Consider the following 24,701-nt stretch of genomic DNA (forward strand, 5'->3'; position numbering starts at 1 on the left):
TCACTCTCATTTCATACATTTGTAATACAATTAGATTTTTTTTTTTTGGTCATATTCTACATTCACTTAGGAACCCCTGGACCTTCCTAAATGAATTTTTTTCAAAATTTGCAAACATGAAAGTTCACTCTTTATGCTGGAAACATCTGTGGATTTTGACAAAGGCACAGTGTCATGTATATACAATTAGAGTATCATGCAGAATGGTTTCACCCTAAGAGTCCCCCACATTTGACTCATTCAGCCCCTTCTTGGTAATCACTGGTTTTTCTACCCTTGCTATATTTCCCTTTTTTTTTCCCTAGAATAATTAGAATCGTGCAGAATATAGCCTTTTTAGGAGGGCTTCGTTCACTTAGCAATATGGATTTAAGGTCTCTCTTTCTTTTCAAGGCTTGGTAATTTGCTTCTTTTCATCACTGAAAAATACTCCATTGAATTATGTACCACAGTTTGATTATCCGTTCACCTGTTGAAGGACATCTTGGTCGTTTCCAGTTTGGGTCAATTATGCATACAACTTCTGTAAGTATTTGTGTGCAGGTTTTTGTGTGGGCGTGAGTTTTCAAAAACAGTTGGATGAATACTTAAGAGTGTGATTGCCCTGTGGGGTAAGACTATGTTTAACTCGTCAAGAACAACCAGAGTGTCTTCCAAAGTGACTACCCTAAGCATTCCCATCAGCAATGAATAAGTTCCTGTTGCTGGCATCCTTGTCAGCAATTGGTGTGTGATACATTTTGAGTTAATTTTTGAAAGGTATAAAATCTGTGTCTTAGGTTTGTATTCGTTCATATAGATGTCCAGTTGTTCCAGAACCATTTGTTGAAAAGACTATCCTTCATTGAATTACTTTTGCTCCTTTGTCACAAATCAGTTAATTGTACTTGTAGGATACATTTGTGAGGTCTGATTCTGTTCCACTGACCTGTGTATTTTATTGCCCATACCACTCTGTCTTGATTACTATTGCTTGGTACAGTAGTTAAGATTGAAATTATATAGCACGAGTCCTCCAACTTTGTTCTTCTTCAGTAGTAGTAGTAATAGGTCTTTGTCTTTTCAAGTAGACTTTCTAATCAATTTATCAATATCTACAAAATGGCTTGCCAAAATTTTCGTTGTGTCGCCTTGAATCTATAGATCAGGTTGGGATGACTTGACATCTTAACACTACGGAATCTTTCAACCCAAGAACATGGATTATGTTTCCTTTTGTTTAGATCTTCTTTGAATCCTTTCATCAGAGTTTTGTAGTTTTTTGCACATAGATCCTACGCGTATTTAGATTTCTGCCTGATAAGAACATCTTTTGCTATTGTCAATGGTATTTATATTCTTGACAAATTCCAGTTGTTCATTGCTGGTATTTGGGAAAGCACTGGTCATTTACCCCTCTGTCTGACAGCCTTTCTGTTTGCTTATGAGTTCCTTAAGTTTTTTGTTTTTGGTTATTGATTCTTTGGGATTTTTCTGTAAAATCAAGCATGTCATCTGAGAACAAAGGCAGTTTTGTTTCTTCCTTCCTATTGATTCATCAATTTCTTTAATAGATATAGATCTATTCAAATGATTTAGCTCTCTTTGTGTGAGTTTTGATAATTTGTGTCTTTCAAGGAATGGGTACATCTCATGTAAATTATCAAATTTGTGAGTATAGAATTGTTCATACATTCCTTTATCATCCTTTTAATATCTCAGGGAACATTTCTAATATTGGTAATTTGTATCTTCTCTCCTTTTTCCTTCCTTAGCCTAGCTAGAGGCTTGTCACTTTTATTGATCTTTTCAAAGAATCAGATTTTGGTTTTATTGATTTTTTTTGCTATTGTTTTTCTGTTTTGAATTATGTTTGGTTTTTTGGCTCAATTTTTATTATTTTCTTCTGCTTTCTTTAGGGTTATGTTGCTCTTCTTTCTATGGTTTCCTAAAGGAGAATCTTGGAGTATTCTAGTGTTAGAGCTGAACCCAGAAGTCCCCTCATCACTTTTTAACTGCTGCTCCTCACACCTTCTTCCAAGTGAAGGGGCCAGGTTGGTTGTGTTGGCATAAAACTTGCTGCCCATTGCAAAGTTCCTGAGCCTTGGGTCTTTCCAAACAGAAAGACTTCTTCTGTGTGGTATAGATATACAGGGGAATAGTACTCAGTCATAAAAAAGAATGCAATGATGCCATTTTCAGTAACATGGATGGACCTAGAGATTATCATACTGAGTAAATCAGAGAAAGACAGATATTATAGCACTTGTATGTAGAAGCTAAACTACTACATGAGCGAGCATGCCTGTGAAACAGACTCACAGACGGAGAGCAGACTTGTGGTTGCCGAGGGGGAGGGTGGACTGGGGAGGGGTGGACTGGGAGTTCGAGGCTGGCAGAAGCCAGCTGTTACATATAGGATGGATAAACAACAAGGTCCTACTGTATATGGTTAATCTGGACTGTTTACAATAGCCAAGACATGAAAGCAACCTAAGTGTCCATCAATAGTTGAATGGATAAAGGAGACGTGGTGCATATATACAATGGAGTATTCCTCAGTCACCAAAAAAATGAAATAATGTCATTTGCAGCATCATGGATGACCTAGAGATTACCATAGTGAATGAAGTAAGTCAGAAAGAGAAAGAAATATCATATGGTGGCACTTATACATGGAATCTAAAATGGGATACAAATGAACGTATCTTCAAAACAATCTTGCAGACATAGAGAGCAGACTTGTGGTTGCCGAGGGGAGGGCAGGGCGTGGATTAGGAGTTTGGCGCTGGCAGATGGAAACTATGTGTAGAATGGATAGGGCAGGAATAGAGACGTGAGGTAGAGTGGATACAGTGAGGGAAAGAGAGGGCAGGACCAATTGAGAGAGTAGCCTTGACATACAATATACATTACCATATGTAATAGATAGCTAGTGGGAAGTTGCTCTAAAACACAGGAATCTCAGCCTGTGCTCTCTGACAACCTAGAGGAGTGGGAAGGGGGCTGGGTTGGAGGGAGGGAGGCTCATGAGGTTGGGGACATATGTATACTTATGGGTGATTCATGTTGTTGTACAGCAGAAACCAACACAACATTGTAAAGCAGTTATTCTCCATTTAAAAATAAATAAATTTAAAAAATGGACAAAATCTTGCTGAATAGCACAGGGAACTGTATTCAGTATCTTGTGATAAACCATAATGGAAAAGAATATGACAAAGAAAAGTGTATATATGTAGACCTGAATCACTTTGCTGTACAGAATAAATCAACACATTATAAACCACCTATACTTCAATGAAATTTAACGAAAAAAGAGGCTGCTGGCGCTCGGAGTTACCGCCCCGCCTTCCCAGTGGGCTGCCGGCTGTCGTGCCTGTGCTCACGCGTGCGTTGTCCTCTTGTCTCTTGAAGGTCGCCTGGTGGGTGCCCTGGACGCGGTGCTGGATTCCAACGCCCGGGTTGCTCCGTTCCGAATTCTGCTCCAGGTGCCCGGCTCCCAGGCGTATTCTCCCATAGCATGTGGTGAGTTACTGAGCGGATCGGACGTTTACTGGGCCGTGGCCACGGGTGAGTTTCATCCCAGGTGGAGCGTTCCCCACCTTGAGGTCTGAGCATGGGTGTCTGCATGGTGGTGATGCTTGAAGGTAACTCGCCGAACCTCATCCGCTGCTGTGAGCTCTCTGTTCCTTCTCTCAACCATCAGAAGCACGTGGTGGTTCTAAAGGCTGGACAGCCGGGTTGGACAGACGGTCCAGGTGGTGTGTGGTTCCCGGAGGAACCCAGCCGTTTTCTTTTCCGTCTTGTGTCTGACGTAACCCTCGCCCCAGGTGCGAGTGCACTCCGTGACGGTGCCGGGGAAGTGCCCTGGGCTGGGTCTGCCTCAGGCCCGTCTTTGTCCTTGTTCCACTGTGCACTGAATCCCTGGACAGCAGGGCTCTGCAGGAGTTTAGAAATCACCTTCCCATCCTCTCCGAGTTTCAGCTCCTCCCACACGCACCGTTCGGGGCTCTGCTGGGACACTCCCTCTGGGAATCATGGCATCGTGAGAAGCCCGTTCTGTTAAAAAACAAACCTGAGATGTGTCTTTTTATTTATTTATTTTTCAAACACCACAGAAACTTTATTCACACAATCCAGTGAGATTTCTGAACCTGTGCCATTGAAGCACGACAAGCCCTTTTCTCTCAGGCTTGTTGCTGACATGTAGATTAGCACAAACGCAAGTTGAACTTACACACTGTGGACAGATAACTCCTAGTCCCTATTTTAGTATTACCATCACGGGGACGCTCAAAGGGCAGTTGGTGAGATGTGTCTTTTTAATTACGCAAGTAATCTTCACACTTCAGAAATTGGAAAATGGGTAAGAAAGAAGGAGAAAGAAGTCATCTGTAACCTCTTATCCAGGGTAATCACTCTCTGTCTACATGTGTTTCTATGCAGAGGTTTTCAGTTGTGTGTTTTTTTTTCTCTTAAAGTGAAAGTGTTAGTCACTTGGTCATGTCCTCCTCTTTGCAACACCATGGACTGTAGCCCTCCAGACTCCTCTGTCGATGGGATTCTTCAGGCATACTGAAGTGGGTTGCCATCCCCTTCTCCAGGGGATTTTCCTGACCGAGGGATTGAGCCCTGATCTCCCACACTGCAGGCAGATTCTTGACCATGTGAGCCACCAGGGAAGCCCACATTTTAGTAACTACTGTCAAATTTCAGTATCACCTTACATTCTCTAATGACATCGGATTACTTTTTTTCCTGAAAAAAATACAGGAAAGGATAAAGAAGAAAATTGTTGTCTTATACCCACCATTTATTACTAATGACTGTTAACATCTTGGAACTTTTTTCCCCAGCTTGTTTTGTTTGTTTTGGACAAATCAGTCTGTATTTGCATAAAGTGATAAAATGATTCATGCTCAATATAATCAATTAGCTCTGGAAAGTACAAAGAAAAAATATATTTTCTTCCCCCTCCACCTCCCCCCGCTCCACCAACATCCTAGCCAACCAACCTCCAGTGACACTGGTTGACAACATTTTTTCCTTCCTTTCTTTTGTCTTTTTGTATTTATTGGCCATGCTGAGCTTGGTGCCCCCATCAAGCTCCGAGTCCTAACCACTGGACCACCAGGGAATTCCCAGCACCAGTTTCTAATGCAGCTACACAAGTCTGGGGAGACTTGGGAAGAACGGTAGATGGTGCAGCTTGTCCGCAGTGCCACTTGACAATAAAAATATTGTTTTTAGTGGATTTCAATAAAAGGAAAGATGCTGAAGTGAAATGAAAATACTATTAAACTTCAAAGAAATATCCCTCGAACCCTGAGTGCTGGCTTTCTAAAAGGTTCGTTGAAGGTCAAGGGGATAGATGTTCGAATGTGTGACGAGGTCAGAATTGTAGCTTTTGCAGACAGTGTTTCTACTTGGACAGAGTTCATTGACTGACCTCCTGAAGGACAAGGACGCTATCAGCTTTCTCATCCATCCCCTGCTGCCCCAGGCTCTCATTGTAAAAAGTTATACTATTAATTGTACGCCGTGATTCTCATTCTGTTCGGTAACTGTGTTCCTCAACATTATTTGGCTCAGTTCTCTATGTAAATTGATTCAGGGCTTCCATCAGGTATGGTTTTCCCAACATAGCGTCTTTTATTTTGGCTACTTTCTTAGTTGGCTGTATTCCTGTTTTCTTTGCCTAACGATGTCTCACATGGTTGCAGCGCCCTGGTTGGGTATGATGGGTTCTGACCAGTCTCTGGGGCTTGGTGGCCATCACTTTGGGGTCTTGCAGTATTTCAGTGGCGAGGGGAGAAACCTCAGGCTGGTCAAATGCACCCAACCTCCCATCCCGCGTTCCCTACCTCCCACCTACGCATTGTGGGTGATGCGCTTTTCATGGGTATAACTGCTTTTTTTAATCTCTGTGGTTTGGCGACATTAGTCACTTTAGTAACTCCCTTATAATCTGTTACTCCCCGGACCACTTTGTGTTACATTTTTCTGAAACTCCACGTGCTCTTCCAGGACTTAAGATTGCTTTCTTTAATCCTGTCAGAAAACTTTCTTAATATCATTCTGTGTATGTGTTACATTTTATATTCTGTTGATTGGATTTCCCACTTCAAGGACACTTTCTGTTGGACAGGTCTGTTTTTCATTTCTGCTTTTCCTTTTTTTGATGAAAAGAGATCTTTGATAAAAGAATTGACCGTACAGGAGCACTCCCCTTTCACAGTATTCCTTTTTACTTCTTACGTGCGTTTTTCATCATGCTGTTAGATTTCTTGGTTACAGCACTAAAGGGCAGAAAAAGGAATGAATATAAGGCAATGTTTCTTTTAGGTGCAGTAAGCTTGGGCTTCCCCTGACTCAGTGGTAAAGAACCTGCCTTCCAATGCAGGAGACGCTGGAGACCCACAGGAGACGTGGGTTTGATCCATGAGTTGGGAAGACACTCTGGAGGAGAGCATGGCAACCCACTCCAGTATTCTTGTCTGAAATGTCCTGTGGACAGAGAAGCCTGGCGGCTGCGGTCCACAGGGTCGCAGAGCGGGACTGAGCGACTGAGCACACACAGTAGTAGTGTGTTAGGAATGCTGTGCTTTTCTCGATCTGTCCTTTTCAGCTGCACTCTGCATGCTGGGTGTATAGTCCTTTCCTCTAAGGGAATTCTGTTTTCAGCAGTGTTTCCCAGACTCTGCTGCCATTAACTGACCTACTAATTTTGTTGATGTGTGGTTTTAAAAAAAAAATAATTTAAGTGAGCAATTTGGCCATGTGGGGTCTTAGCTGTGGCCCTCGGGATCTTCACTGCATCACGCACGATCTTCCGTTGTGGTATCGCAGCACGCAGGCTCAGTAGTTGCCGGAGGCAGGATCTTAGTTCTCCGACCAGGGGTCAGACCTGCACCCCCTGCTTTGCAAGGTGGATTCATAACCCCTGGACTACCAGGGAAGTCCCCGTGTAGTCAGTGGTCTTGATCCTCAGTTCGTTTTCTTAGGTCTCCAGTCTCCCACTGTATCTGTAATCTCTCCATCTCATTTTTGAGCTCTTGTTTCATTGAACACACGTTTCTGTTACATCATCTTGGGGCGTGAAGGCTTCGTGGGCATCTCCTCCTCCTCCTCTTCCTCCAGGACACTGAGCACCTCATTCATCTCTCTCCATCCCCTTGTGGTCGGCAGTTTTGCTTGGTTGCTGTGCTGTTTGTCCCCTTTCTTGCTCACGCTTGGAAATGGTTCTCCTACACTGTGTAAGCATTAATACAGTGACTGTGGCATTTTGATGTGTATTTTGGGGACAGAGCAGGGCGGGGGGCTGGTGTGCTGCTGGCCAGGATGAGGGGTGGGAGGGGCAAGACCCTGTCCTCTTCTCCCGAGTCTCCCTGATTCCTCTCCTCTGCCCCAGGCAGGGGAGGTGGTCTTGCCCTAGGATTTGGACTTCTGATGAGAACGTTTGGAGTTTTGTCTCCTGCTAGATGGACCTTTCGAAGAAGGCAATGGCACCCCACTCCAGTACTCTTGCCTGGAAAATCCCATGGACGGAGGACCCTGGTAGGCTGAAGTCCATGGGGTCGCTAGGAGTCGGAGACGACTGAGCGACTTCACTTTTACTTTTCACTTTCATGCACTGGAGAAGGAAATGGCAACCCACTCCAGTGTTCTTGCCTGGAGAATCCCAGGGACGGGGGAGCCTGCTGCGCTGCCGTCTCTGGGGTCGCACAGAGTCGGACATGACTGAAGCGACTTAGCAGCAGCAGCAGCAGATGGACCTCTGGGGAGTCACCAGTGGGGGGACTTAGTGCACAAGCCTGCTTGGGTCCTGAGACCACATGGCCCTGCAGGTCCACAGGAGCCAGTCTGGGCTCCACGGTGACGCAGTGTCATGCTTGATGGTGACACAGTGCTCAGCCTTTGCCTGTAGCTAGATTTACTCATCCAGACCTTTACTAGACACTTAATTGGCTCTGATTTTTATCTATTTTATAAACCTAAACGAGCATCCAGACACTTAAATATTTCAGGCCATCCCTGAAGTCCTCTCATCTGAAACGTTTGATGCTTGTCTTGTACCAGACCTGTGCTGGGTGCCGGGATTCCTGGGTGAGGGTGTGAGAGGTGGTTTCCTCTCCCTGACCTTCTTGGGTCATGGGGAGTCAGAGAGCTGACCTGGAAATGGCAGGTACAGGTGGAAAAGGGCAAGGAAAGCACGAGAGGCCAGGCCCCCGGGGGAACCCACGTACAAGCACACCTCGTTTTATTGCGCTTTACTGTGCTCTGTAAACGTTGCATTTTTTACCAGTTAACGAGGCTGATCACATGGTTTCATTGTGGTGCTGGAGAAGACGCTTCAGAGTCCCTTGGCCAGCAAGGAGATCGAACCAGTCAATCCAAAAGGAGATCAACCCTGAATATTCATTGGAAGGACTGGTGCTGAAGCTGAAACTCCAATATTTTGGTCACTTGATGAGAAGAGCTGACTCATTGGAAAAGACCCTGATGCTGGGAAAGATTGAGGGCAGGAGGAGAAGGGGATGACAGAGAGCGAGATGGTTGGATGGCGTCACTGACTCAATGGACATATGTGCTAAATCGCTTCAGTCGTGTCTGACTCTTTGTAACACTGTGGACTGTAGCCCGCCAGGCTTCCCTGTCCATGGGATCCTCCAGGCAAGAATATTGGAGTGAGTTGCCATTTCCTCCTCCAGGGGATCTTCCCAAACCAGGGATGGAACCCACGTCTCTTATGTCTCCTGCGTCGGTAGGCATGCTCTTCACCCCTAGTGCCACCTGGGAAGCCCTGAGTTTGAGCAAAGTCTGGGAGGTGAGTGAAGAACAGGGAATCCTGGCGTGCTGCAGTCCATAGGGTTGCAAAGAGTTGGACACAACTGAGCGATTGAACAACGACCGTTGTGAAGGACAAATCAGTCCGTGCCATTTTCCAACAGCGTTTGTTCACTTTGTGTCTCTGTGTTACCTTTCGGTAACTCTGTCAGTATTTCAGACTTTTCCTTATTGTATTTTGTTACAGTGATCCGTCATCAGTGATCTTTGATGTGACTGTGATAGATTGCTGACTTGCTGAAGACTTGGATGATGGTTAGCTTTTTCGTAGCAATAAAGTATTTTTTAAACTAAGCCATGTACATTGTTTATTTAGATATAATGCTATTGCACACTTAATAGACTACAGTGTAGTAGAAACATAACTTTTATAGGTACCATAAAATAAAAAAAATTCATGAGCCTCCCTTTATTGTGATGTTTGCTTTACTGCAGTGGTCTGAACCCGGCCCACAGTATCTCTGGGGTGTGCCTGTAGTAAGGAATTATTGCATTCAATGGATAACGTTTATAAGGCCGTTTATATGTGTATTCCCAAATTACCTGCTATAAAGATTGCAGCAGTTAACACTGGCTGCCTACCCCCTAGCAGTGTGGTTGTCCTGAGCACATTTAATTCCTGGAACATTCTTTCTCTTGAACCAAGATCTGCTTCCTTGAACTATAAAAAGAATAAAACAATGCCCTTTGCAGCAACATGGATGGGCCTAGAGATTATCATACTAAGTGAAGTCAGAGAAAGTCAAATATCGTATGATATCACTTATATGTTGTTGCTCTTGTTCAGTCGCTAAGCTGTGTCCAACTCTTTGCAACACCACGCACTATAGCCAGCCTGGCTCCCCTGTCCTTCAGTATCTCCCAGACTTTGCTCAGATTCATGTTCATTGAGTCAATGATGCTATCTCACCATCTCATCCCTTGCCACCCCCTTCTCTTTTTGCCTTCAATCTTTCCCAGCATCAGGGTCTTTTCCAATGAGTTGAGTTTTCACGTCAGGTGGCCAAAGTATTAGAGTTTCAGCATCAGTCCCTCCAGTGAATATTCAGGGTCGATTTCCTTTAGGATTGACTGGTTTGATCTCCTTGCTGGTCAAGGGACTTTCAAGAGTCTTCCTCAACACCACAACTGAAAGCATCAGTGTGAAATCTGAAAAAGTGGTACAAATGAGCTTGTTTATAAAACAGAAATAGATTCACAGACAAACTTAGGATTACCAAAGGGGAAGGGGGGTAGATGAATTAGGAGTTTGGCATATTAACATATGCACACTACTATATATAAAATAAGCAACAAGGACCTCGACTTAATACTCTGTGCAACCTATATGGGAAAAGAATCTGAAAAAGAATGAATACAAGCCTATATGTATAACTGACTCAGTTTGCTATACACTAGAAACTAACACAACATTTTAAGTCAACTATTTGTTGTTCAGTTGCTAAGTCATGTCCAGCTGTTTGCGACCCCATGGCCTGCAGCACACCAGACTCCCCTGTCTTCCACTATCTCCTGGGGTTAGGTGGAATTCACGTCTGTTGCGTCAGTGATGCCATCCAACCATCTCACCTCTGTCGTCCCCTTCTTCTCCTGCCCTCAGTCTTTACCAGCATCAGTCTTTTCCAATGAGTCAGCTCTTTGCAGCAGATGGCCTAAGTATTGGAGCTTCAGCGTCAGCATCAATCAACTATACTCCAGTTAAAAAACGATTTTAGAAAGGTCTGCTTCCTTTGGTTTCCACTTGACTGGGGGCTCGCCTTGGGCCTGACCTATGGCGAGTTAGAGAGGCGCCACCTTCGTCTGTCCTCTTGCCCACTGAAGGTCTGAGTAGGCAATTGTTCATTCGGGTGCCCTTTGCTCGGGTAAGGGAGGGGGCACTGGGGTGGAGATTTATCTCCGGCCTGTGGTATTGATTTAGGTACTCAGGTCTCTTTCCGGGAGCCCCTTGGGCATCTTGTGCTGTGATATTGATTCACCATGTTTAATATTTTATTGTGTCTTGAGCCCTGAGAAAGGCTCCGTGCCCAGGGTCTCTTGTCTCAGATGAAGCACAAACAAGAGCTGTAGGAAGGGCCTGGGCGGCACAGGGACGTGGTCAGAACAGGAAGTGTGGCCCGAGGGGGTGATTTATGTCTTCACTTGTCTCTGGCTGCTCCCAGGGCAGTGCAGGGGGTGGGGGGTGATTCTTGAGGATAAGAGTCTCTCTCTCTTTTTTTTTTTTAAAACAGAGGTGGAAGAGCTGGGTAGGTGATTTTGTGGGTGAACATGATTATCACTTGGCAGCAGAGATCTGTGGATGGTGTGGGAAGAGAGAGAAGTTCCTATTATTATTACTTTGTTAACTTGCATGGATTGACGAATCCCAAGGCATTGGTGGTGTTGTTTTGGATCCCAAGGCTCTATAATCACTACTGGTTTCAGCAGACAGAAGAGAAGGTACATTGTGAGGGCAGTTATGAGTTCTTTCGAGGGTGCTGGCAGAGATGTGTGCCCTGTCATTTGGATCAGAACTCAGATGTCCCCCTCCTGCCCAGAGAGGCCTCCCCAGGACCCCCTGCCAACCGCCTCCTCAGTTCTGGCTCCCTTGTCCCTGTAGCACTTGGCTCTACTAATGTTTCCCTTTTATTTAAGTGCTTGGTCCCTAATGAAAATAGTTTTCTCAGAGTGGTGCTCACTGCTGACCCTCAGTGCCCAGAGCAGAGTCTGGCGTGTGGGTGAATGATGGGTCAGGTACATAAGAGAAAGTCAAGGGCTCAGGAGTCAAGACCACTGTTCATAAGGAGGGGAAGGGAGGTGGTGCATGTCACCACTGATAAAGTGTCTCGGGTCCTTTCTGAGAAGCCAAGGCCAGGGATGGTCCAGGGCTGTGCGGGGCCTGAGTCTGAGCTCTGTGGCCAGCCACCAGGACCACTGCACAGTAGATCTTGGAGCAAAGGGTCTTGCTTCCTGTCTTTAAAAAGATTTTTTTTTATTGTGGTTAAATATAAAATTGATTAGCTTCAACATTGTGTTTTTTTTTTACATTATGGTTTATCACAGGATATGAAATACAGTTCCCTGGGCTATACATAGTAGGACCTTGTAGTTTATCCATCCTATATATAATAGTTTGCATTAACTCTTAGTTTGTATTAAGAGTTGTACCAAACTCTTAGTACAATAATCTGTAGATTCATCCATGTTGCCGCAAATGACATTATTTCATTCTCTCTTTTTGTGTGGCTGAATAGTATTCCATTGTGTATATATATATATATCACATCTTCTTTATCATTCATGTGTTGATGGACACTTCATTTGCCTCTGTATCTTGGCTACTGTGAATAGTCCAGCTTAGCCATTTTTTAAAAAAAATGCTTATTTGGCTGTACTGGGTCTTAGCTGTGGCATGGGAGATCTAGTTCCCTGCTGCTACTGCTAAGTCACTTCAGTCGTGTCCGACTCTGTGCGACCCCATAGATGGCAGCCCACCAGGCTCCCCCATCCCTGGGATTCTCCAGGCAAGGACACTGGAGTGGGTTGCCATTTCCTTCTCCAATGCATGAAAGTGAAAAGTGAAAGTGAAGTCACTCAGTCGCGTCCGACCCTCAGTGACCACATGGACTGCAGCCCACCAGGCTCCCCTGTCCATGGGATTTTCCAGGCAAGAGTACTGGAGTGGGGTGCCGTTGCCTTCTCCGAGTTCGCTGACCAGGGATCAAACCTGGGACCGCTGCACTGGGAGCGTGGAGTCTTAGCCCCTGGACCACCAGGGGGGTCCCAGTGTAACCGTTTTTAAGTGTACATTTCAGAGCATTAAGCACACTCTTAGTGCTGTGCTGCCATTGCCACTGTGCATCTCGAGGATTTACAGATGGAAACTCTGTGCCCATTAAGCACTAACTCCCCATTCCTTCATCCCCCTGGCCCCAGAAACAACCATTCTGCTTCCTGTCTCCAGGACTTTGATGACCTTAGGAGCTTCATGTAAGTGGACTCATGCAGTATGTGTCCTCTGTGTCTGGCTGACTTCACGGGCATAATGTCCTCGAGGTTCATCCATGTCAGAACCTGGAGACAAATTAGGAAATCATCTGCAAATGACTTAAAAGTGCAAAATGGAAAAAAAGTTCATTGATGTCATGGCGTGTGTCGGAGTTTCCTTCCTTTTGAGGTTGAATACTGTGTGTCTGCTTTCTGTTTGAAATCAGATACACAGCGATCGGCGCGTGACTTGAAACCAAGCGCGTGGTGTGAAGAACCAGGAGAGGTGACTGCCAGGAGCCAGGTCCTAGGCAGAGGCTGGAGGGGAGGGGAACTGCAGGCAGAGGAGACTGGGGAGCAGGGTCCAGCCTGCAGGTAGGGGTTAGCCTCTGAGTTGATGCCTGGGCTGTGAAGAGCTTTTCAGGGCCCTGGAGGAACAGGGCAGTGTTGTTATTTCTCTGTGTCCAGTAGTCTGAGCCATGCTTTGTCCTGTGATGGGTCCAGGCCACGCCAGGCTGTGAGGTACCGATGTATTATTCCATGTCCCTGTGGGTAGGGGCTTCTCAGAGCTATGGCTGCGTTACCCACACACACATTTTATTTTTGACTGTGGCCCTACACATAGAGTTAGTGGTTTTTGCCTGTTTTTAGGAAACGGAAGATATCCAGGAAAGACTCCGGGTGATGTGCCTGGACTATTGCAGGAGTTGAATGGATGGGGCAATAATTTGACTCTTTTTGATGTCAGTTCATTGAGATCGGGGGTGGGCTGTCTCTTCTGGTGACTGACAGAGGACTTGCTGTGCTTAGAGGCACCCAGGATGCTGTCCTGCCAGGAGCACTCAGGAGAAGCTCATCAAACCTTTGTACACGTGGTCTGTTTTTCTCTTTTTTAATTGAGATATAGTCACTTTATAGTCAGAGAAGGCAATGGCACCCCACTCTAGTACTCTTGCCTGGAAAATCCCATGGGCGGAGGGGTCTGGTGGGCTGCAGTCCATGGGGTCGAAAAGAGTCGGACACCACTGAGCGACTTTACTTTCACTTTTCACTTTCACACATTGGAGAAGGAAATGGCAACACACTCCAGTGTTCTTGCCTGGAGAATCCCGGGACGGGAAGCCTGGTGGGCTGCCGTCTATGGGGTCGCACAGAGTCGGACACGACTGAAGCGACTTAGCAGCAGCATAGTCACTTTACAATGCTGTGTTATTTTCTGCTGTAGCAGGAAGTGAATCAGCCGTATGTTTCCATAGATCCCGTCCCTCTTGGACCCCCGTCCACCCCATCCCACCTGTCCTGGTCACCACAGAGCTCTGAGCTGAGTTCCCTGAGCTGCACAGCTGCCTCCCGTCAGTTATCTGTTTTACACGTGGTGCTGTATGTGCATCAGTCCTAAACTCCCAGTTCATCCCACCGCTGTGCCCACACACTCGTGCTCTACATCTACATCTCTGTTCCTGCCCTACACATAGCTCCATCGGCACTGTTTTTCTAGATTCCACATATATGCAGTAATATATATCTGTTTTTCTCTGACTTGCTTCACTCTGTATAACAGACTCTAGGTCCATCCACGACTCTACAAACGACCCAATTTCATTCCTTTCTATGGCGGAGTAATATTCCAGTGTATATATGTACCACATCTTCTTTATCTAGTCATCAGTCGATGGAATTTCAGGTGGCCTCTTATAATGCTTGTGTCCTTGTGGTCTGCCTGTGGTCCGCAGAGTGCCTGGCTAGTGTTGTGACTGTTTATGATGGCGTCGGGCAATGTTTTCGTGTTCTGTGTTCCCAGCAAGGTCTGGAAATGAAGGAGAGCAGGAAAACAGAAGAAACAGAGCCAAGCGGTAGCAGCTGAGAGAGGGGATGCTGTGACAGCCCCGCCCACCGTCGGAGTGTAGATTTCCCAGCAGATGGGGGTTGGGGGGATGGGGTCCCATCCAGGTAGGCAGCGGCACCCCTGCATCACAGGAGCAGATGTGTGTGTGTAGTTTGAGGAAAACTTGGTTAATATTTTGGGTTTGGAAAATTTAAAAACAAGCTGATTTTTGAAATTTTAGGGATCATGAATGGAAGCTGTATAGCATAGAGGCATATACACTACCATATATAAAATAGATAGCCAGTGGAAATTTGCTGTGTGACTCAGGGAACTCAAACTGGGGTTCTGTAACAATCTAGAGGGGTGGGAAAGGGAGGGAGGTTCAAGAGGGAGGGGACCTGTGTACACCGATGGCTGATTCATGTCGATGTATGGCAGAAATCAAACTAGTATTGTAAAACAATCATCCTTCAATTAAAAATAAATTTTAAAACACGGAAGCTGTGACATTTTTTGTTAACAAATGGTGGGATGTGTTTTATAAGAAGTGAGAATGGCAAGTGTGATGCTTTCCGGTTTAAACAAAATCCCTTTCCCGAATGTTCCTCATCTGGGCCAGAATAATTAATTATTGGCCCTGGGGAGGGAAAATGCAGCATACAGGCTCCTCGTGACTTGCTGGGGCCATGCCTCATGTCAGGGGGACACCACACCCTCTGCCCCACCCCCACCCCGCCCAATGGCCCCGGTGCAGGCTCTTAACGGAATGCTCTGTCTGTGTTCTTTCTGCCGTGTCGACGCTTATCTCTGCCCTTGACCATGGCTGGCGTTTTAGTTTCTTGTCTTCTGCATCACTGTTTGCTTTGTCTTTGGAGAGAGAGTTTTATTACAGGAGGAAATGTTCCAGGGCGGATCAGATTCGTGTCTGGTTGACCTTTGTGCCCGGGCAGCCGAGGAAGTGCCTCCAGCCAGGTCGTTTTTCAAGAACAGAACTTGCTGTGCACTTCAAGGCAAGCCTGGGAGACAGCCCTGCAGGAGGGAGGCTTCAGAACTGGGTTTTGGGTGCACCTCCTAAGGTCACGCAGGATGAGTGGTCACGCTTGGTTTTGGTTGCCTGCGATTTCTGAGAACAGCACTGGCTGGCCTTTTCCACATGGATTTACACTTGGAAGTGACCGATGGGGGCCCTGGCTGACATTTTTCTTCTGTTGGGAAGCGTCCATCACTCGGCTTTTACAATTTCCAATGAAATAATTTTGTTTATTTTCAAATAATGAAACTCCCCGAAGATGTTCTCCCATTAGGGATGTGTTTATTGTTACTTAAAAAAAGCCGGCAAGTGCTGAGTCTGACTTTCCAACTTAGTGAATTTGGATGTCAGAAGTCATTTTTGTAAAATGCTTTTAAACTGGGGAGGTTGTTGGAGATCTCACGGTTTTCTGAGTTTTCTCTTTTGGGTTAGCTCCTTTTCTGAAATGTATAGAAAGAGTAGATCACTGTTGTACGGTAAGAACTAACATAGTGTTGTAGTCAGTTATGCTTCAAAAACAAACTCATGGAAAAAGAGATCAGATTCGTGGTTACCAGAAGTGGCGGGTGTGGGGGAAGGGGGTCTTGAAAGAAGGTGGTCAAAAGGTACCAACTTCTGGTTATAAGAAATAAATACTAGGGATGTAATGTACAACATGATATGTATCATTATGTATAATGATAATATATGAAATATATAAAAATATATAGATGAAAGTTTTAAAGATAGTAAATCTTAAGAATTCTCATTACAAGGAAAACTTTTTGTGTTTCTTTTATTTTGTATCTATATGAGATGAAGGAGCACTAAACTTGTGATAATCATTTCATGATGTATGTAACCAGATGTAACACAGATAATTTTGCTGTGCATCTTAAATTTATACAGTGCTTTATGTCAATTATATCTCAGTAAAACTGGGAGAAAAAAATAGCCTCTTTTCTCCCTCTTGTAATAATCCTTTTGCACAAAGTTTATTCTTACTTTAAAATTCTGATTTTTTTAATTTAACATACTTCAGAATAAATATTGCCTAAACAAAAAAACATAAAGTTTTTAAGCTGGAAATCAAACTTTTCTCTAGGATTTTTACACGTTGCCTAACTTCTGTACAGAGAGTAGGGAGGTTGGGATTGACATATATACACTATCAATTCTATATATAAAATAGACAAAGAGGGCTTCCCCGGTGGCTCAGACGGTAAAGAGTCTGTTTGCAGTGCAGGAGACCTGGGTTTGATCCCTGGGTTGGGAAGATCCCCTGGAGGAGGAAATGGCTACCCACTGCAGTATTCTTGCCTGGAGAATTCCATGAACAGAGGAGCCTGGCGAGCTACAGTCTATGGGGTCGAAAGAGTCGGACACGGCTGAGCGAGTAACACACACACACACACACACACTCAGTGAGAACCCACTGTATGGCACAGGGAACTCTACTCAGTGCTCTCTGGTGACCTAAATGAGAAGGAAATCCAAAAAAGAGGGGATCTACGTATGTGTATGGCTGATTCACTTTGCTGTACAGAGTAGAACACAACATTGTAAAGCAGCTGTACTCCAAAAAACAAAAAAGAAACCATCTGGAGGGGATCTTAGCAAGCATTCAGTTCCGTCTATTCCATTTCAGTGAGTGAGTAGAGACGGACTGAAGCAGCTCAGTTTCCAAGTATGGTGACTTTGGTAAATGAGTTTTATTCACTGACTCCTAGATGGTCAATGGAGACAGTAGAGTGAGAGAGCAGAAGCCTCCTCATGCACATGGAGTCCAGAGTGCTCCTTCCCTGTGGGACTTAGGGGTCTGTCGGGTATGTCCTCGTCCTTAGGTCACGCTGACTTCACAACAGAAGCTGTCACTGTCCCCGAGGGCTCACTTCTCTGACATCTGCTAGAACCTTGCATGTCTGAGTGGTCTGGGGCTGGGGAGTGATCTGCAACATGTATACCTGTGGCGGATTCATTTTGATATTTGGCAAAACTAATACAATTATGGAAAGTTTAAAAATAAAATTAAAAAAATATATACGAAGGAAATTCAGAGACTATAATTTTCTGCCCCATTTTCTTATCCTGCTTTCACTTCTGATTTTACAAAATATATGCACAGGTGGAGGTTAATTATCCAGACTTAGGCCTTTTGGCGGAGAAGGCAATGGCACCTCACTCCAGTACTCTTGCCTGGAAAATCCTATGGACGGAGGAGCCTGGTAGGCTGCAGTCCATGGGGTCGCTAAGAGTCGGATATGACTGAGCAACTTCACTTTCACTTTTCACTTTCATGCATTGGAGAAGGAAATGGCCACCCACTCCAGTGTTCTTGCCTGGAGAATCCCAGGGACGGGGGAGCCTGGTGGGCTGAAGCGACTTAGCAGCAGCAGTAGCAGCAGCATGCCTTTTGGAGAAAATTGAAGTATAGTTGATGTACAGTGATTCATGTGTACAGCAAAATAATTCAGTTAGTTTTGTTGTTCAGTTGCTAAGTTGTGTCCGATTCCTTGCGACCCTGTGGACTGCAGCATGCCAGGCTTCCCTGTCCTTCACTCTCTCCTGGAGTTTGCTCAAACTTGTGTCCATTGAGTGAATGATGCCATCCAACAATCTTATCCACTGTTGCCCCCTTCTTTTCCTGCCCTCAGTCTTTCCCAGAATCAGGGATTAATTCAGTATTAATTCAGTTAATACAGGTATATATTATTTTTCAGATTCTTTTCCATTATAGGTTATTACAGGATATTGAATATAACTCCCTGTGCTATAAAGTAGGTCCTTATTGTTTATTTTTTATATTGTAGTGTGTATCTATTAATCCCAAATTCCTAGTTTATCCCTCCTTTCTCCTTTCACCAACTGTAAGTTTGTTTTCTATGTGAGTCTGTCTCTGTTTTGTAAATAAGTTAATTTCTGTCATTTTTTCCCCTAGATTCCCCATATAAGTGATGGCATATTTATCTTTCTCTCTTGACTTACTTCACGTAGTATGATAACCTCTAGGTCCATTGATGTTTCTGCAGATGGCATTAGTTCATTCTTTTTTATGGCTTAGTAATATTCCACTGTGTATATGTGCCACATGAACAGTTAGGTTGCTTCCATGTCTTGGCTATTGCGAATAGCGCTGCTGTGAACACTAGATGCATGTATCATTTTGAATTCGAGTTTTTGTCTGTTCTGGATAGGTGCCTGGGAGTGGGATTGCTGGGTCATGTGGTAGCCCTGTTTCTAGGTTTTTGAGGCACCTCTGCACTGTTTTCCATGGTAGCTGAACCAGTTTACATTCCCATCAGCTGTGTAGGAGGCTTCCCTTTTCTCTGCATCTTCTCCAGTTCAGTTCAGTTCAGTCGCTCAGTCGTGTCCGACTCTTTGCGACCCCATGGACTGCAGCACGCCAGGCCTCCCTGTCCGTCACCAACTCCCGGAGTTCACCCAAACTCATGTCTGTTGAGTCGATGATGCTATCCAACCATCTCATCCTCTGTCGTCCCCTTCTCCTCCTGCCCTCAATCTTTCCCAGCATCAGGGTCTTTTCAAATGAGTCAGCTCTTCGCTTGAGGTGGCCAAAGTATTGGAGTTTCAGCTTCAGCATCAGTCCTTCCAATGAATATTCAGGACTGATCTCCTTTAGAATGGACTGGTTGGATCTCTTTGCAGTCTAAGGGACTCTCAAGAGTCTTCTCCAACACCACAGATGAAAAGCGTCAATTCTTCAGCACTCAGCTTTCTTTATAGTCCGTCTTCTCCAGCATTTATTATTTGTAGACTTTTGAACGATGGCCATTCTGACGGGCATGCTGTGGTGCCTCATTGTCGTTTGATTTGCGTTTCTCTTACAATTGGTGATGTTGGTCTTTTTTTCCTGTATCTGTTGGTTATCTGTATGTCTTCTTTGGAGAAATGTCTTCTTAGGTATTCTGTCATGCTTTTCTGTTAAAATGTTTTAAATCTTTACTCTAAAGGTTTTCAAACATGCCCCAAAGTAGTTATGTTTATAATGGTGTACTGACACCCTCCGGGCCCTTTATGCAGGTTTGTTATGATCGAGGTTTGCCCACCTTGCTTTCTCTCTTACTCTCTGAATCTTTTTTTCCCCTGCTGATGTATTTTAAGGCAAATCCTGAAATAATATTCCACCCCTATATATTTTAGTGAACATCTCTGAATCTGGGGCCATTCCTTGTCACTGCAGTAGCATCGATAAACTGATAGAGGAGACTGAGCTCCTTGCTGTCAGCTACACTCCTTACAGACATGGGCTTCTGGCTGCTCCCAGATCCCCCCGTGGATCTGGTTGTTCTCGTGTGTTCAACCAGAAACACGCTGCTCATTTGATTGTTGTGTCTCATATCTTTTTAAAGAAGCATTTGTTTTGTTCTTTGGCTGCGTCAGGTCCTAGGCGCATGCACGCAGGCTTCTTGCTCCTGCTCAGGCCCCAAAGCGTGTGGGCTCAGGAGTGCAGCACGCACGATTAGTTGCCCAGTTGCCTGTGGAATCTTAATTAGGGCTCGAACCTGCATCCCCTGCATTGCAAGGCAGATTCTTAACCACTGGACCACCAGGGAAGTCCCTCTTCTATCTTTTTTAGTCAAGAAGGTCTCCATCCCTCCATCCCCACTCCACTGTTTCCCCCCACATCATTGACTTGGTGAAGATTTGGGTCAGGTTTTATGCACAGTGTCCCACTGATCTGTTTCCTTCCTCAAGGTATCGCCCCATCCATTTCTTGGTCCTTCATATTTCCTGAAAAATGGATGGTAGTTACAAAGGTTCAGTTGAATCCAGGTTCAGAAAGAATACTGAACAGGTGGCTGTCCTGCATCCTGCCTGGGAGCACTTGCCCGCTGGTGTCTGATTCTTAGGGATGCTAATGTAACTTGATAAGGTCAGGCGACGGCTTCTATTGCGTTCTTCCCTGTCAACCTTTCATCTAGTGATTAGGCAATTAAAATCATTGCCTAAATCATTTTTCTCTACATACCCCAAAACGACGCTTTTCTAATTGATCAGTACTTTCACAGCTTTCAGTTGGAGCTTGTCTGTGAAGGGCTCTCTGCTCGCCCTGAGAACATTTAGGAAAGGGAGGGAAGAATGCTTGCTTTCACCCTCTAGTTGCCTGTCGTTAGTGGAAGTGCCCTGGCTGTCTGCAGTGCTGACGAGTGAGTCAAGTGTTTTTGGTCTTGGTTTGGTTTTCTCTTTTGCTTCCTCCCTCCCTTTTTAGTATCATTTTAAAGTTCATGCTCCCCGTTCCCAACACTTTATTATGCAAATTTCCAGACTCGCTGAAATGTTGAAAGGATTATACAGTGAGGAATTCTCCAGGCAAGAATATTGGAGTGGCTTGCCATTCCCTTCTCCAGGGGATTTTCCCAGCCCAGGGATCAAACCCAGGTCTTCTGCACTAGAGGTAGGTTCTTTACCATCTGAGCCATCAGGGAAGCCCCTTCCCTTATGCATTCTGTGGGTTTGGTTAATTGCTGTCTTTTTTGGATACTCAGATGGTGCCACGTTCTGCTCGTGGGAACCCCTTCCTGTGTCTTCTGTGACTTGTCTGGCTCCTTTTTTTATTTATTAATATTTTTAGCTGTACAAAGTACGGTTGTCTGTTGCAACTCGAGGGCTTTCTCTAGCTGTGGCGAGTGCCGGCTACTCTGCCGCGGTGCTTGGGCTCCCTGTTGTGCTGGCTTCTCTTGTCGTGGAGCATGCGCTGTGGACCTCAGCAGTTGTGGTGCGTGGGCTTAGTTGCTCCGAGGCATGTGGGTCTTCTCAGACCAGGGGTCAAACCTGTATCCCCTGCACTGGGAGATGGATTTCTTATCCCTGGACTACCAGGGGTGCCCCTCATTCATCTTTGAGTGATTCCTTGCTCTCTGCCAACAAGATCTTAAATGCTCATCTAGTGCATTTTGCCAACAAAAGTCCGTTTAGTCAAAGCTATGGCTTTTCCATTAGTCATGGATAGATGTGAGAGTTGGACTATAAAGAAAGCTGAGCACCGAAGAATTGATGCTCTTAAACTGTGGTGTTGGAGAAGAGTCCTGTGACTCCTTGGACTGCAAGGAGATCCAACCAGTGCATCCTAAAGGAAATCAGTCCTGAATATTCATTGGAAGGACTGATGCTGAAGCTGAAACTCCAATACTTTGGCCACCTGTTGCGAAGAACTGACTCATTTGAAAAGACCCTGGTGCTGGGAAAGATTGAAGGCGGAAGGAGAAGGGGACGACAGAGGATGAGATGGTTGGATAGCATCACCGACTTGATGGACATAAGTTTGAGTAAGCTCTTTAGGAGTTGGTGATGGATGGGGAGGCTGGGTGTGCTGCAGTCCATGGGGTCGCTAAGAGTCGGACACGACTGAACGACTGAACTGAACAGTACATTTCCTGCCTCCTGCCTGGAATCAGCCCTTCCTCCAGGTGGCCCTGGTTCCTTTGCATGGGGAAAGGTGTTTAGGGACCACAGTCTGGGGTGTGGGCTTGCTTATTGTCACTGGGTTGTCATTGCCTCTGCTGCTGCTGCTGCTAAGTCGCTTTAGTCGTGTCCGACTCTGTGCGACCCCATAGACGGCAGCCCACCAGGCTCCCGCATCCCTGGGATTCTCCAGGCAAGAATACTGGAGTGGGTTGCCATTTCCTTCTCCAATGCATGAAAGTGAAAAGTGAAAGTGAAGTCGCTCAGTCAGGTCTGACTCTTAGTGACCCCATGGACCGCAGCCCACCAGGCTCCTCGGTCCATGGGATTTTCCAGGCAAGAGTACTGGAGTGGGGTGCCATTGCCTTCTCCCATCATTGCCTCTAAGGGTCTTCAAATAGGATGAGCCAAGAAGTACATGAAAGAAAAGAAAAAAGAGATATGAAAAAGGAAAACAAATCATGAGTTCATACTTAGCTTTCTAATTCAACTGTAAGACCACGTAGTTGTAGCTTTGATTTTATATTTGCTTTTCCCTTGGTATTCACTGAAAATCTTGCTTTCTAACAATATTCACAGAATTATTTTGTATGTATTGTACATGCACACACATGTCTTTAAGTAGTATGAATACTGCTATTAAGAATAAGAGTAGTGAGAGAAAGCAAATTTTTTGCAGCTCTCTTTGGCCTTAGAATATACTTAACTATGGATGTATAGTCAAAATGGGCTTCCCAGGTGGCGCTAGTGGTAAAAGAACCCCCGCCCCCGTGCAGGAGATGTAAGAGACTGGGGTTCGATTTTGATCCCTGAGGCAGGAAGATCTCCTGGAGGAGGGCATGGCAACCCCCTCCAGTGTTCTTACCTGGGAAATCCCATGGACATAGGAGCCTGATGGGCTGCGGTAGGATTGCAGAGTTGGACATGACTGAAGCAGCTTAACATGCATGCACGTATAGACAAAATCGTGTTTAAAAAAGTTATTTTCTCTGTGCAGTCATATCGGTAATTATTTTAATAACCTGATAAACAAATTCATTTTTCAATGTTAAGGATTGTATTTTTTCCCTTTATGACTTACCTCAACTAAAAAATGCAAAACATGTTCGTGATTAATCAAATCTATAAATCTCTGAAAACAAAATATTTGTATTTAGAGAAGCCGTGCTCCCCAGCCTTTCTTTTTTATGAAGGTCACATGTATTCTGTTCTTTGCTTTGCTTTTTCGCATGTCAGCATATCCTAGAAATCTTTCCATATCAGAGAGTGGAGACTTTCTTCGTCTTCCACTTCTCCTCCTCTGTTTTCTTTCTCTGTCTCCTTTGTTTCAGTCTTTCATTGCCTGGAACTACCATAATTTATTTAACCTGTCCTCTGCTGGTGGCTATTTCTGTTGTTTTCAAACTTCAGCTTGACAAATAATGTCCCAGTGAATAACTGGTAGATTCCTAGAAATGGGATCGTTGCATCAATGGTTTAATTAGATATTATTAAATTCCCTTCTCTCCATTGGGGTTGCATTATTAGTTTTTAAAAGTCCAGTCGGCAATGGATGAAAGTTTCTGTTTTCCCAAACTTGTCTTCATATCAAACTTACGGTTTTTGCCAACCTGACAGGTAAGACATGGTGTTGTTCCATAGTATTAATTTGCGTTTTTTTTGGTACAAAAAAGTTGAACATCTTTCATTTTAAGGACTGTTTATAGAAACTATTTATTCCTAATCATATTTACTTAGTTTTTCATTGCATTGTCCTTTTTTCCTCTTCAATTTTTAGGTGCTGTCTGTGTATTAGGAATTTAAGCCCTTTATTGGAGGTGTGAAATTACAAAATCTCTCCTCAGTTTCTCATGTAGTGGGATTTAGAACTCCTTTGTTTTATACTTTCTGATTTTGAGTTATGGCTGGAATATTTCCTCATTCTCAAGTTACTCAGGAATCCACTCGTGTTTCCTTCAATTACTTGTAAACTAATTTCTTTTTCTCAGTGTTTCAAAGCTCTCTCTCTGTCTTCTTTCTTGCAACATTTCTGATAGGATATCTACTATTGTTCTTATCTTTTTTCATCTGTAAATTTTTTTCCCCTTCTTTATCACTGGTTTTCACCAGTTTATTTATGGTTTGCTTTCCTGCAGTTTTCTTTAAGGATTTTACTACTTAGGGCTTATTGAGAATCTTGAATCTGTTTATCAAACTTGAAAAACATTTCAGCCATTATTTCTTCAGATTTTTTTCTGCACATGTACTTAAATTTTTTTTCTATTCTCCCCCAGGAGACTGTTCTCTCCCAGGAAACTGGGACCTCCGTTAAAGGGATTCCAGGCTGTCTGTTGCTGCCCCGCAGCTCACTGATGCTCTGGCCTTTGGGTTTTCGTTCATCCTTTTTCTCCTGTTTCTCATTTCAGAGTTTTTATTTGCTATCAAGTGTCCTTTTTTCCCTGCAATGTCCAATTTACTTTTAATCTCATTAGCATATTTCTGATTTCAGACACTGTTTTCCATCCCCAAAAGTTTGACTTGCATTTTTTTTTTTGTATCTTTCATTAGTTCCTCACCATCCGCCTGCTTTCCTCTGCTTTTTGAGCTCATGAAGTATAACAGCTCTCATGTCTTTGTCTACTGATTTTTTTTTAAATCTATGTCATTTCT

General features: G+C 44.4%; 1 protein-coding gene across 4 annotated transcripts in view; it reads left to right on the forward strand.

The window, feature by feature from the left end:
• The window catches only part of TBC1D8 (TBC1 domain family member 8), a 141,047-nt gene that overhangs the window by 46,473 nt on the left and 69,873 nt on the right, over positions 1-24,701 (forward strand). For 2 of the 4 annotated variants that reach the window (XM_070379946.1, XM_070379948.1), the window contains exon 2: positions 3,397-3,507. The exons of 1 other annotated variant lie outside the window; for it this stretch is intronic. In XM_070379946.1, the coding sequence (XP_070236047.1) occupies positions 3,397-3,507 (111 nt within the window). Of the gene's footprint in view, positions 1-3,396; positions 3,553-24,701 lie in introns of all 4 variants that reach the window. One more of the 4 variants, XM_070379945.1, reaches the window with a different exon arrangement.

The sequence above is a fragment of the Bos mutus genome, chromosome 11 (genome assembly GCF_027580195.1).
Source record: "Bos mutus isolate GX-2022 chromosome 11, NWIPB_WYAK_1.1, whole genome shotgun sequence".
NCBI lineage: Eukaryota > Metazoa > Chordata > Mammalia > Artiodactyla > Bovidae > Bos > Bos mutus.